Source organism: Onychomys torridus, chromosome 4 (assembly GCF_903995425.1).
Source record: "Onychomys torridus chromosome 4, mOncTor1.1, whole genome shotgun sequence".
NCBI classification, from domain to species: Eukaryota; Metazoa; Chordata; class Mammalia; order Rodentia; family Cricetidae; genus Onychomys; species Onychomys torridus.
Genome location: NC_050446.1, coordinates 87,501,006 through 87,514,979, shown reverse-complemented (window position 1 = coordinate 87,514,979; position 13,974 = coordinate 87,501,006). Strand labels below are relative to the sequence as shown.

The 13,974-nt window shown below is 41.5% G+C and overlaps 1 protein-coding gene across 1 annotated transcript; it reads right to left on the bottom strand.

The window, feature by feature from the left end:
• Window positions 1–3,150: 3,150 nt before the first annotated feature.
• LOC118582815 (transmembrane and coiled-coil domain-containing protein 5B-like) lies at window positions 3,151–13,493 on the bottom strand. The gene is made up of 11 exons (XM_036185924.1): window positions 13,249–13,493; window positions 12,467–12,616; window positions 11,877–11,994; window positions 11,522–11,572; window positions 10,432–10,500; window positions 9,337–9,393; window positions 8,809–8,868; window positions 8,281–8,345; window positions 4,890–4,965; window positions 4,614–4,657; window positions 3,151–3,537 (listed from the first exon to the last, which is right to left on the bottom strand). The coding sequence occupies exons 1-11, from the start codon at window positions 13,311–13,313 to the stop codon at window positions 3,339–3,341; spliced, it is 954 nt and encodes a 317-aa protein (XP_036041817.1). The 5' UTR covers window positions 13,314–13,493; the 3' UTR covers window positions 3,151–3,338.
• Window positions 13,494–13,974: the final 481 nt, after the last annotated feature.

Here is a 13,974-nt window from a genome sequence, read left to right as displayed (position 1 = left end):
TAGGCAGGGCTGGTGGGGAAAGAGAATAAGTAAGAGGAGGACTCTAGGCTTGAGAAGAATGAGGACAGAAAGATGGGGACATGCCGGGAACCAGAAGCCAGCCAGCTGCCAGCTAGGCAGCCACAGGAAGCAGTGAAAATAAGAGATACAGAAGGAAAGATTTTAAAAAGCTCTGAGGAAAAACATAGACGAAGAGAAACAGGTTAAGTTATAAGACCTAGTGGGACAAGCATAAGATAAGACCGAGCATTCAAAACTAACAAGTCTCCATGTCTTGATTTGGGAACTTGCTGGTGACCCCAAAGAAAAAGCCTGCTACACCACAGGCCTAGTAGCTTACAACCAACAGACAGTGATTTCTAGGGTCTGGGGTAATCCAAACCAAGGAGCCAGCAAGTTCAGAATCTGAGGAGAACTCTGGGAGTCAGGTGGGAAGGGGCAGGATAGAAACAAGTGTAGAGGGCCACACACTCACAAAGAAGCATTAGAGAAACCAGGAATGTTAAGCACACAGGCCTTCCTCTTTAGCACAAGGGTTGTGCATACCTGTTTTCCACCAAGAAGGCTGGAAATGGATGTTTTAATAACCTGGTAATCTTTGTTCTTCTGTAGAGCCAGCCCTCACCTGAATCCCTCATATCCTGAGCATCGTTTCTCAGTCAATATTACCCACCCTTATGAAAGAGGTCCGGCTGACGTTTTGCAGACCTTTGCAGATCTGTCCACAAGATCTGAGATTTGAGGAGCTGAAACAATGGGGCAGACTACAGTCTAATGCTTTAGACAACCTTACTTCAGTTTCAGCGTGTTTTTATACACGAATGTTACAGAGAAAGCAATGATCCAAGGAAGGTTGTTTGAGTTCAGAAAAATATGATCAGAAGAACATCTAAATAAAAGCTAGTAAGCATATACTAAATATTGACAGAGCAGCCCATATCCAGAATTTTCTCAGGACAGACAATGGCTATGATGAAATTCCATGACTAAGAGCAACATGGGGAGGGAAGGGTTTATTTCACTGACACTTCCATGTAACAGTTCATCATCAAGAGCAGTGAGGGCAGGAACTCAAGTAGGGCAGGAACCTGGAGGCAGGAGCTTATGCAGAGGCCATGAAGGGTGCTGCCCACTGACTTGCTTCCTTCCCATGGCTTGCTCAGCCTGCTTCCTTATAGAACTCAGGACTACCAGCCCAGGTATGGTATCACCCCAATGGGCTGGGCCCTCCTACATCAATTACTAATTAAGAAAATGCCCTACAGGTTTTCCTACAGACAATGTTGTGGGGATTTTTCTCAATCATGGCTCATTTCTTGCTGATGACTCTAGCTTGTGTCAAGTTGACATAAACCTAGCTAGCACAGGGCCCCAAATGCTGAAGCTTCAGCATGGAACATCTCGGGCCTGGATCCTGTCCTGAAAGGAACCAGAAGAAACTCAGAATTCCCATAAATAGACTTACCTTAATGAGGTGTGGGCAGGGAACCCTCAGAAGGCCCTCACAGCTATGTGGCTGCTGAACCTCTCTGGGTACCACTCCCCTTGACATCTAGATGGTTCCTTCACCTCACCCAGTTCTTTTTTATAATGCTAACTTATTAGTGAACATTTCTTCTCAGCACCCCAACTAGCTACTTAACTTGGCTATATCACATAACAGCATCTGATATTTGTATATCCAATTGCTTGTCTGCTTACCAGCTATGATTTTGGCAGAATTTGGTCTATTTTCTTCAATCCTAAAATTCTAATTTCTAGAATTTCCAGAATACTGACTAGCCAAACAATGTTGTTCAATAAATGTTTTACAAGTTGTTAACTGAATTAATGAGTAATGAAAAATAATTTAAATTTTTAGAAAATAGAGAAAGAACCGTCCAGGAATGATGTCTAACTGATCTTGCTAGTTGAAGGCCGCTGAAGTGCACAGTGCTTTCATTTCATCTGGCCACAAGAGGGTGCTGCGGATCAGTTTTTTTGTTGTTGGTTTTGTTTGTTTGTTTGGTTGGTTGGTTTTTTGCACATGCCATAGTCAAATATTCAGAGACTATTTGTACTTTCTACTTTCTTAGGCCTCAGAAAGGAAACCTGAGGTAGGATCGTGTCTGCAGCCAAAACATTCAATGTGCTGCCTTTCCTCTGATGTTGTTGAACAAAACTGTTAAAAATCTGTATCAAGAATGAGCCCTAGAAGAGAAAACTCCCCCAGGAAGCAAGAACACGTGGAATGTGCTGAGAGACACCGCCAAGAAAGGCTCTTCTGCCGTGGTAGCTTCTGTAAGCACAGAGGTGCTGCTGGCTGAACTGTGGCCTTATGTTTTCACCATCTCCTCCCTCCCTCCCTCCCTCCCTCCCTCCCTCCCTCTCTTCCTCCCTCCCTCCTCCCATGACATCAGCACTTTGTGCTCCTAAAAGCACACACTAGCCTAAGGCCAGGCCCTAGCCTCGTGGTTTTAGCTGTCATCCTCTAGGTGTGCTGGAAAAGGGCTCCTATTTTGTCATGCCACTGTGACAAGAGGCGGTGTGGTGACTGGTCAGAAATAGAGGATGCCTGTCTCGAGGTCAAAGCACTTCCAAACGACAACAGAAGGTGGAAGACAGGGGACTACCGGAAACCCAGAGAAGGTTCTGGGAGCTTTTGGTAGAAGGTGGGAATGGCTGTCTCCAGTTGGGAGGAATTAGAGGGTAGGATTTGATGAAAATCAAAAATATTTGCTTAGCTGTATCTAAAAGCACACATTTTTTATTTGGTTGTATCTTGAAGTATTTTATGAATTTTATTTTTATTAACACTTGAATTTATTTTCTTCTCATTTATGAATGAGTAATTACCTATGTATAGGGAAAAGGGTCATTTTTTTAGAACCCCACTATTTTAAGATAATATAAAGCACAAAAAGTTATAGGGAGAGAATATGCCATTAATATGAGACTGGAAATCTAGTTCCATGAATGCCCTCATGCATGAATCCCTAAATAACTCAGAATCTAACAAACGAACATGTGGTTTTATTTTTTTCTTTAATAAAATGAAGCAGAAAATGGAACTCCCAGGGGATTTTTTTATTTTCATTTTGTCTGAAGAGAACAGGGAACCTGTGAATACATAGAAAGGCCCCAGGATGCACAGACCAACACAGTGAATTGTGGTCAAATGCATTCTGTATTTGACAGAGAGACACTCCAGAAGAGAATTAAATATAAAGCTCAGCTGTCACATAGAGGCTCTGAGTCATAGGCTTCCAGTTTCTCCCTGGCCCACATCACCAACCCAGGGCCACAGCCATGGCCCCTCCATTAGGGGTGCAATGTGAGGCCTGGCAGGTCACCTGACACTAGTGTGGTAGCACATCTTCCACCTCTAGAGTAAGGAAGGGAAACAATATGTCCCTCAGCCACTTCAGTGTGCTTCTGCTCATCAGCACGGGCAGAGTGTCCACGAGAAAGTCCGGGTTTATGTACTGTAGGTGGAACAACAGATAACCCAATAACCGAACGAAGACCATGATCATGAAGAAAAGGTACCGGAAGTGCCTGCAAAGAGGAAGCCATTAGCATGCGGGAACAGAATGCTTTAACATCAAGCAGTGGGAAATGAACTTGTAAATGGATGCCAGCAAATTGCTTTCTTTTGGCAAAACTGTCTGGGGGTACGTAGGGAACAGGGGGTAGAGATGGTGAATGCAGATAACAGAACACAGAAAACCTGTGATTTAGTGGTCAAGAATTGAACATTTCCTTCATGACCTTTAAGTTGGAATAGATGACCTTCTGGTAGTATACATGGGGCAGGGCTTTTGGAGGTTAACAGCAAATGTTTATGATGGTCACATTGTGAGCCTCATGGCCAGGGGTGCTCTTCATGTCTCCTATAACAAGCAATTCTAGAAAACTAAAGGTAAGTCTCCTTATTTCAAAAATTTGAAAAAGAAAAGATAGAATCTGCTGGGCGGCAGAGGCACACACCTTGAATCCCAGCACTCGGGAGGCAGAATCAGGCAGATCTCTGTGAGTTTGAGGCCAGCCTGGTCTACAGAGCAACATCCAGGACAGGCACCAAAACTACACAGAGAAACCCTGTCTTGAAAAAAAGAAAGAAAGAAAGAAAGAAAGACAGAGACAGAAAGACAGAAAGAAAGAAAGACAGAGACAGGGAAGGAAGGAAGGAAGGAAGGAAGGAAGGAAGGAAGGAAGAAAAGACATTATTCATCATTCAAGTGATTTCCCCCTAAATTTCTCAGCCCACAGTAGAACAATAATGAATGTTAATGTGCCCCATCATCTTTTTCCAAGAATGTAGCAAAGGTTTGGGATGCCAGGACCTGAAAAACCAAAAGGGATCACGCTGGGGAACAGAGAGGAATTGAAATGAAATGTGACCTACAGCTTCCATCCTTCTCAAAAGTAGACACTAATTCCTCCAGCTATTTAGAACCATGTTTGTCTGCTGTCCTAATTCTGTATATAGAAAGAAAGGAAGAGTTTAGAGAACTCAACGTGCATGGCTATCTATTTGATGCTAATACTCATTCTGTTGGCCTGTATTAAGTCAACTGCACAGTAAACGTGGCCTGGACCAACTAGGTCAGAGGCATGATTCTGCCACTTACCTAACCAAAAACTTTCTCTTCTGGTTCTTGACGATTTTCTTCTCCTGTGGAAAGTAATGAACACAAAAACTACGCGTAACTGGAATCTCAAAGAGAAGCAGTGCAGTGATTAGGGAACTACAAGGAGAGTCTTGCAGTTAGGCTAGCTATCTGCCTTTTGCCAAATGCCATGGTGTGGTGCTAGGCAACAGAACCTCACTTGCTTTCTCCAGGATTTTTAGAAAGAGGAAGAAGAAGGGCTAGAGAAAAGCCAAAGTGGGGACAGGCAAGACTCACCATGTTGCTTTGAATGGTCTCTACCAGGATTGCCCCAGGTTCCACTGTTTGGGAAGAGTCATTTTGGGCTTTGGATCTGGATTTAAAAACAACAACAGTAACAAAAGATCAGAGCCAGTTGTGATGTGACCCCAGGAACTGCTGCAAGAATTTTCATGAAACACCTGCGGCATGGTTGAAACAGCATACAAAGACATTGGGAAACATGATTGATTCTTTTGAAATTATTTTCAAATTTAGCATACAATGGGTATCATTATGGCCTTTTCATACATATGATTTATTATACTTTCTCCTAATTTATTCCTTTGTAATTACCTTCTTGTGACCTCCTATTTCCTCTTTGATTGATTCACTTTCTCCCCACAAGAGTCCTCAACTTCTGCCTCCATGTCACATGTATTCCTTTTTTTTTAGGGGGGCATTGAGAAATGAACTGAGGACTTTACATGTTCTAGGCAAATACTCTACCACTGAGCTACATCCTATCCCCATTCTGTCTTGGGAGGGTTTTTATTGCTGCAATGAAACACCATGACCCAAAGCAACTTGAGGAATAAAAGGTTTATTTGGCTTATACTTCACATCACTGTTCGTCACTGAAGGAAGTTAGGACAGGAACTCAAACAGGGCAGGAACCTGGAGGCAAGAACTGATGCAGAGGCCATGGAAGAGTGCTGCTTACTGGCTTGCTCTTCTTGGCTTGCTCAGTCTGTTTTCTAATAGAACCCAGGATCACCAGCCTAAGGATAGCACCACCTAAAATGGGCTGAGCCCTTCCCCATCAATCACTCATTAATAAAATGTCCTAAAGGTTTGCCTACAGCCCAGTCTTATGGAGGCATCTTCTCAATTGAGGTTCCCTCCTCTGCAATCATTCTAGCTTGTGTCAAGTTGACATAAAACTAGCCAGCACACATTCCATTCTTAAGAGAAAGATAATCTGTACCTTAGCTCTGCCTAAATCTCTGGCTGACTTTCAAACTGAACTTCTCAGGGCAGTCTGAGCATCCCTGCTGAGGTTAGAAGACTGGACTGGAATGTGAGCTATCACCAGAGACAGACTGTATGGCTCTAACCTAACATCAGAATGATATCCAGAAACTCCACAAGTCTGGCTCTCTTTCTTTCTATTTTTCCTCCATGTTTGAACTGCTCCATACATACAATTCACACAATGTGTTTGGCTTGATGTCAGGCCACAAGGAATGACATTGGGGGAAATAACTTCCTGCCATTCTCCTCTTCAACTGCCCACTCTTCTCTAACACCTGCCTGCTTGTCCTCTCTCTCCAAAGCCTTCTGGGCACTATAGGTTACTTATCTTATTTAGAATTGTTTTCTGTTAGAGAATTAATCCAGTGAGCTTATCCAGCATTTTCATGGTTTGTTTTGTTTTGTTTTGTTTTTTATAGTAATCAATAAAAGTGTAAAGGGAGAATTGGCACAGGCTCTTGGCTCTTCCATGATGATGTAAGCAGTTTGTGTCAGATCATCCTACTTCCAAAAGTAACTATAAAACTGGGCAAAATGCACCAGGGAATGTATTGGAGATGGTAGTCAGGAGTTAAAGGGAAACAAGGGTTTTTCTCAAGAACATATGGCAACCTGCATTGTAGGGAAATAAAGTCCTAGCAGAAAATAGTGATGTCAACAGGCTGAGGAGGCAGAGTTCAGTGTTTAAGACTGTCAAAGCAAATATCTAAATGGGCTTCCCTGGCAATGGGGCTGGCTTCTAGTTACCTGTGTGTCATTCAAGGCTCAAGAAAAGAAAAAAAAAATCAGAAAGCAATGTTAATATACAATTCAGTATATAGAAGCCTACGTATTTCTATATTTTAGCAGTTACCACTCATAAAATCAAATGAACACAACATTTACAATATCAAAAGCTATCAGTATGACTAAAGATGTGTAAGAATACTACATAGAATGACAATACACTATAGGAAAGTTAAAGATCTAAATAAATGGATGGATAAAGTTGGAACACCTGTTAGCTAGACATTAATTAACTTCCAATTTTATTTACAGATCCCAATAATTGCCATCAAAATCTCAGTAAGTTTTTTTTTTTTTGGTAGAAATTGAAACTGTTTAAAAAAATTTGTATTGAAATTTATGGTTCCAAAAGTAGCCAAAATAATCTTAAACAAGAAAGACTTGCAGATTATATCTACCATATATCAAGGCTAACTATGAAGCTATAATAATTAAGACAATTCAGTAGAGGTAAAAGGACAGAGATACAGATTAATTGTGAAGAATAAAGCACATAAAAAATAGGCTCACCAAGGTCTACCAAGGCACCCATGGAAATAAATCATCTCTCTAAACGTTCAAGTTTTAAATACTTAAAAGTTTAAAGAATGTACAGGGCTAGTTGGACACAGGAAAGATAGATTTCAGATGAGTACAAGCATAAACAATAAACATCTGGGGGAAATCATAGTGTCATTCTACTGAGAATTGAACTCAAGACCTGAGGAAAACAATAAGCAAATAGGAATGGCACTTTTACCCACTGAGCAATCTTCCAGCCCAGAATTCTTGTAAAGTTCTTGTGAGTGAGGATATTGATACAGATTGTTTCATCTAGTACAACCAAGATATGTATACCCAATGACCCTTCAAAAATGGAAGGATACATTTAAATATCCCCAAACTTGAAATAGTCAAAGTGTTCATCAGTGACAGATTAGTTGTGTCATATTCATACAGTGGAATATTATAAAGAGTAAGTCAACTGATGCAATAGAGATAAGCCTCTGAGAAAGCCAGACATAAGGATATATACTGAATGTATAGAAAAAATGAGGATAGAGTTTTAAAATGATCAGACTAGTGGTTACTTTTGCCATGGGTATTGACAGGGTAGAGAGTCCAAGGAAGTTCTGTGGCTTATATTCTATGTAGCTCTGAGTGGTACTAATGTATATTGTATAATATGTGATACAATTAAGAAGTATAAACAAAAAGAATATGTGTCAAGTTCTGTGAAATAAACCTACAAATCTCTGGTCATTCATTGTGTCAAAGTCCTGGGAAATGTTGTGAAACACACAGATGCCAGTAATTTCTGTACCTTGCATGTACTATCTCTTTGCTATGTTTTTTCATCTCTGAACATAGCTTGAGTCGTGTTGGGGACACTGTGTTCCACTAAGGATATATGAAAAGAGCATCATAAAAACATTTCAGGTCCCAGTTACTGGGTAGGACACTAGTCTGAATGCTGATGACTATTCAGTCTGAAGCACGAGTAGAGCTTGCCAGGGATGGCCTGATGGGTGTATGTCCTTTACCAATTTGTCAAATGTTCTGCTCTTCAGGGAACTGCCTTGGGACAGGCACTGCGATCCACCAGGGGGCGGTCATTACCCAAACTCACATTTCTTTTTCAAGCAGTGTCATTTCTTGTTCCTTCTCCATCTCCCTCAGAATGTCTTGGTATTTCTTCCCACGGGGGAGAGCATAACAAACAAGAAATGTTGTCTTTATTTCAAAGTCACTGTTAGGAATATTCCACTAAAACGAACTCCTAAGTTGCCAAATACTCACACAAGAGGGGGTGCACAAAGTAGGGGGCATTATTCTAATGAAAAAGTCAGAGTCCTAGTGACAGAATGGGCCTATAAGAACAAAAGTTCCTCTTCTAGACCTTGACAGTACTCAAAATGCAGATCTGACTGGGACTAACAGAATTCCCAGAGCATGTAACCCTAGCTCCCTGAAGCCTTGGTGTCCTCCTCAGAACTCCTCAGACTTACCAGACAAGTGGGTTGAGGAACCCTGTATGACAGGGTTCAACACATTGTCTAGGGCCCTCATATTTGATGGTTATTCTGTTATGAGAAAAGAGCTCTTTCTTGACTTGGGGAGATCTGCCTTCACTCTGACTTCCCCAGTAATGTTGTACCTTTATGTAGTGGGCCTGGTCTTCACAGAGCTGGTATACAGATTGGTAGTCACTTTCCATCTAGAAAAAGAAGAAAGCAAAGGAACCTCATGAATCCAATCGGTACCAAGTTTTGGCTGCTTCCCTTGGAACCTGCCTGGTACATTAGACATGTGGCCGGTTACTTAGCAACTCCTGACTTGAAGGGAAACAACCACCTCTCAAAAGGTGTCCTCATCATTCAGGCACAGGGTCTAATTTTGAGTGGGGGAGGGGGAAAACGTCATCCATGTTGTCCTGTGCCTCTCTGGAAAACAGGAGGGAGTATTAGATTTGGGGTTCTATGAGGCAGGTGAGTGTTTAAAAAATGTTAAGGCCAGTATTTAATGAATGCATTTTTCCACCTGTCTGTGAATCAGAAACTTACTTGCCAGCTTTTCCTGCTCCACCCCTCCCATGCCTGAAAACCTTTCTAAAGCCCCTGAGGCTTTCCCTCCTATTTAGGTCCGAGGTAGACACTTAGTGACAAAGGCACTGGTCTAATCTAACCTTAGCCATTTCCTTCTCTTGTTGTGCACAGGACTCGGTCGACTTTTGTAGTTTCACCTAGGGAAGACAGTAACAGCAGAAAGTGAACAGCATTCCTTTGTGCAAGGAAAACCCAGGCTAGCAGAAAGCAAACTCAGGGTGGCTGTCATGTATTGAGGACAAATAATTAAGGAAGGATATAGTCATTGCCCATTTTTCAAATGAGGAATCAAAGGCACAGAGACATTCTATATACAGCTAAACCAAGTCTCAGAATGGCAGAGTTGACATTTGAACCTTAGTAGGCAGACTCTCCAGTGAATCTTGCCGTTCTCCTTCTTCCTACTGAGCAAAGCCCATCGGCCTTTTTCTCCCACTTATTGAGGATGGTGCACACATGCTCTCTAAATCACACGAGAGTCATAGGAGACCTCCCACTTTGTCAGAGAAAAGCAGACAACGGAGCTCTTGATGGTGGGCTCAGCCAAATGGAATGCTTGCCCCCTAAAACTGCAGAGAGCTTCCTAATAGGTTTTACCACCAACTTGAGTCCATTTCATTTGTTCATTTAACAAGTATCTATTGGACATCTGCTATGTGTTAGAATGTTCTAGCACTGGGGTGCAAACAATATAGTTTTACAAATTAATACTCTCAGTTGCTTTACTTTCCATTAAAGGAAAAAGACAAAATACAATTTGAAAATAAAATTTACTCTATGAGCCACAGCTTAGCAAAGCATATAAGACCATTGATACATCCTTATGTAACTGTGAGAATTAGCATTTACTTTCTACTTGAATGTCTGTATTTGCATTGTCCTTAATTAGATACATACTGCTCTGGGGAAGACACCAGTACATTTTTGGAATGTGTTTCATTAACTAGTGAGACTTTCACTACCTGAAGGCAATGTAGGCACCTCTGCTCCAAGTGTGACAGTAATGTTAGGATACCCCATGGGAAAAAAGGATGCTGGCTCTTCACTAATGCACAAATAGACACACTTGGTGTCACACATAGGAGGATCTATGAAAAAAGTCTCCCAGAACCTAGGACCTATACATGTGTCACACACACAAAAAAAAATAAATCCCAGTTTGCTGTTCTACTCACCTTCAATTCTGCTATTTTCTTTTTCACAGTTTCTGAATCAGGGCCAGCATTTTTAAGTCCTCTTGAAATCTGAAATATCATTCCAAAAACTGAACTCATCAAGGCAAATGGATAAGCTATGAAGGTTAGACCTAGCCAGCAGAACAACTGTGGTTACTAATTCGGGTACTGAAACATCTTGGATAGAAACATGTCTTCTTGATCCTGTGGAAGTTGCCTGACTCCACACTTAGTGTACAGCCTTTTACTTTTTAAAATCCATATTTACTTGTAGTTTGTGTGTGTCTCTGTGTGTGTGTGTCTATGTCTGTGTGTGTCTGTGTCTTTCTGTGTGTGTGTGTGTGTGTGTGTGTGTGTGTGTGTGTGTGTGTCTGTGTGTGTCTGTGTGTGTCTGTGTGTGTAGGTATGTACATGTGAGTGCAGCTGCCTTTGACATCCAGAAGAGGGTGTGAAATCTCTTGGAGCTTGAAACAGAGGTGGTTGTGAATCACCTGACCTGTACTGGGAACAGAGCTCAGGCTCTTTGTAAGAGTATGTGCTTTTGATCACTAAGCCCTAAGGGGACACCATTTTCTGTGTCTAAGACCATCACTGCTCCATAATGAGGAGAGACTGGGCATAGCAGTAGGAGCAGGGAAGGAGAGGTAAATCATTGCTCAGTTTGCAGTTCCTTCCTCTCCCCTGACCTATTGGGACAGAGGGCAAATACTGGCTTTGTGTCTGAAGACTCTGAAGGTGACAGGAGCACAGACACTTCACTGTCTTCTCCTTGTTTTTCTGACTAGAGAGTTCAGGACGTTAACAACTCTATTAGAATTCTTTAGAAATTAGTCATATTTTAAGGATAGACTCAGTGTCTGGAAAAATCCCTTCATTTGTTTGTAGTCTATATATTTTATGTGGTTACATATAATTGATGAGGGTACATATGTATATATATGTACACACAAACACACACACACATATACATATTATTCTGAACATCTCCAGAACTCACCTTTTATGTCTCCTGCCCATTCCACCAGGCTTTCTTTTGAAATGACAATGGTATAGGAAATGGGGTACCTTATGACGTGAGGTGTCTCCTTACCTTTTTCTGAAGTTCCATGACATTCCTGCTTAGGGTCTTATTCTTTTTCTCCTATAGGAAAAAGGAATTTAAGGAGACAAACAGATTCTGCTCTCAGCCTTTTCTCTTACCAAGGCCACTTATGTAATATGTAAGGATGAGTGTGTCAAGTTAAAAAAAAAATGCACCCTGGTCTGACATGGGGATTCTGGGACAGAGCCAAGGTCTTGTCCCCATGCTTCATTGCCCCAGCGCTCTCCCAAGCAGCTGTGATTTCTGTAGTCACAGAGGCCGAGCATGTGGCCAGCCTCTGGGGAGAAGAACAGGATGGTAAGTGCAAAAAGCATCTGAGGGTCTCTTTTAGAAGGCTCCTCACCAGCTTTGCTGTCTCCAGCTCCAGGTCCTTCAGGGCATTCTCCCTCTGCACGGTGATCTCACTGAGGTCATCCTTCTCTGAGACTTTCCCAATGGACAGGGCAATATCTCTTTCAAGACTGAAAAACAAAGTTACTCAGATGTGGCTCAGCCCTAAGGAAGTTGCCACCAAAATCACACCACCAACATCTTGGGTTGACGGTTGTAATAAAATGTCGACCAAAGGAAGAAACTGAGTGCAAAGATCTGTACCAAAGCCTTTTGAGGGCATCACAGCTCGTGTTTCAGGATTTAAAGAACACACTGAGATTTACGCCAGGGAAATACACCTTCCTCCACTTCTCTCTAATATATAGACGTCACCTGAGGAACTCCACTTCCCTCTAATCTATGGACATCACCTGAAGAACTCCACTTCCCTCTAATCTATGGACATCACCTGAAGAACTCCACTTCCCTCTAATCTATAAACATCACCTGAAGAACTCCACTTCCCTCTAATCTATGGACATCACCCAAGGAGCTCCACTTCCCTCTAATTTACGGACATCACTTCGGGGGGCTTCTCCTTCAGAAATGACAAAGCCTGACCTTTGAATAGATTCCTCTTTCTTTTGAATTTTTCTGAGGAGAATCTGATTGGCCTCATCCAGCCTCTGTAGATCCTTCTCAAGGTCCAAGTTCAGATAGTTGAGACTCTGTTTTATGGCTTCTAAAGTCGGTATTTCTGTTATCTCATGCCTAAAGGAAAAGTGCCTTCGTAACTAAACTCAGATCAGAACATTAGAATTCCAAGAAAACATCCCCGAATTCTCAGTCTCCTGTTGTTTATGTGCCTTATTGGTTCACTATTTTTCCCATGATAAACCAACCCCTACAGTGTTTCTCATAAAGTAAATGTCTGTCATATCACACTTTAATTCAAAATACTGTAAGTTATAGTAGACTGTAAATCTTTTGTGAGCAAAAGAAAAACCATACTTTTTATATAAATTATTGTACTCTAATTTGCTCACTTCCAAAATTTTTACATGGAGAATATGGAATCTAAGCAATACCTATAAGGCATTTAAAGATAGAAAATGAAAGAAATTTCTTAAGTCTCTTGTCACAAACTTGAATATTTTCTGTTTGGTTTGTCAAAAGCTGAGGCTGGGTAGGAAGAAAGGAAGGCAATGAATCTTTCCCCTAAATCAGGCCAGTGTGTGGGGTGGCTAGGTGGCTTTTACAGCATGATGAAAGGGACATGGAACTGAAATTTCTTCTAAGATCCTCTCAGGCTTAAGGAGATACATCCTTCACAACCATGGTCTGGATTGCTGGAAATTGGTAGAGCAGTCATCCTTCTAGTTCCCTATTGTGGTATTACTTACCCATCATCCAATAGGTTCTGTCCATTGTCTTCCATCGTTGGCTTCCTAGATGTGAGTGCAGACATCTGTCATGAAAATGAAGGTCCTACAATCCATCATGTCATCAGCCAGAAAGGAGCTGGCAAAAGTCAGACACTCTTTGGGCAAGGCAGAGTCAAGTTGGAGCCTTCTGTATGCTCTCACTTTTCCAGACTCAGTTTCAACATTCTATACAAACTAAATTTCAGCAAACTAGATCACAGCTTGATTTTGGGATCTCAGAACCAATCACATTGGGTGTAGAAATCTTTTCAATTTCTTCTCTTTTGATCCTTTCCCTTTCTTGCTTGCTCTTGCTCTGGTAGGTAAAAATTTAAGGGACATGTGATAGACTCGTGTATGTCTATTGATATACAAAAATAATTTATTTCTCACTCAAACCCTCAGCAAACAACAAAACAAAACAAAAACCCCAAACAAAACGAAACAAAAAAAGAATGGAGAAGCTGGCTGCCTGATTTCTATTAGCCTATTACTTTCTAGCTTTTCAACAAGCTCTGGACAGTAAAGGCTGAGTTGATTAAGTAACACGATACCACTATTGGAAACAAGACAGAGGCATCAAGCTTTGAGACAGACCCCAAAGCTGGTATTTTATAACTACCACAGCAGCACTGAAGTTCAGAACCAAATTCAATCCTAGGAAGGCAGAATACCAGAATGCCATTATCTTTTCCATTCTGCCCT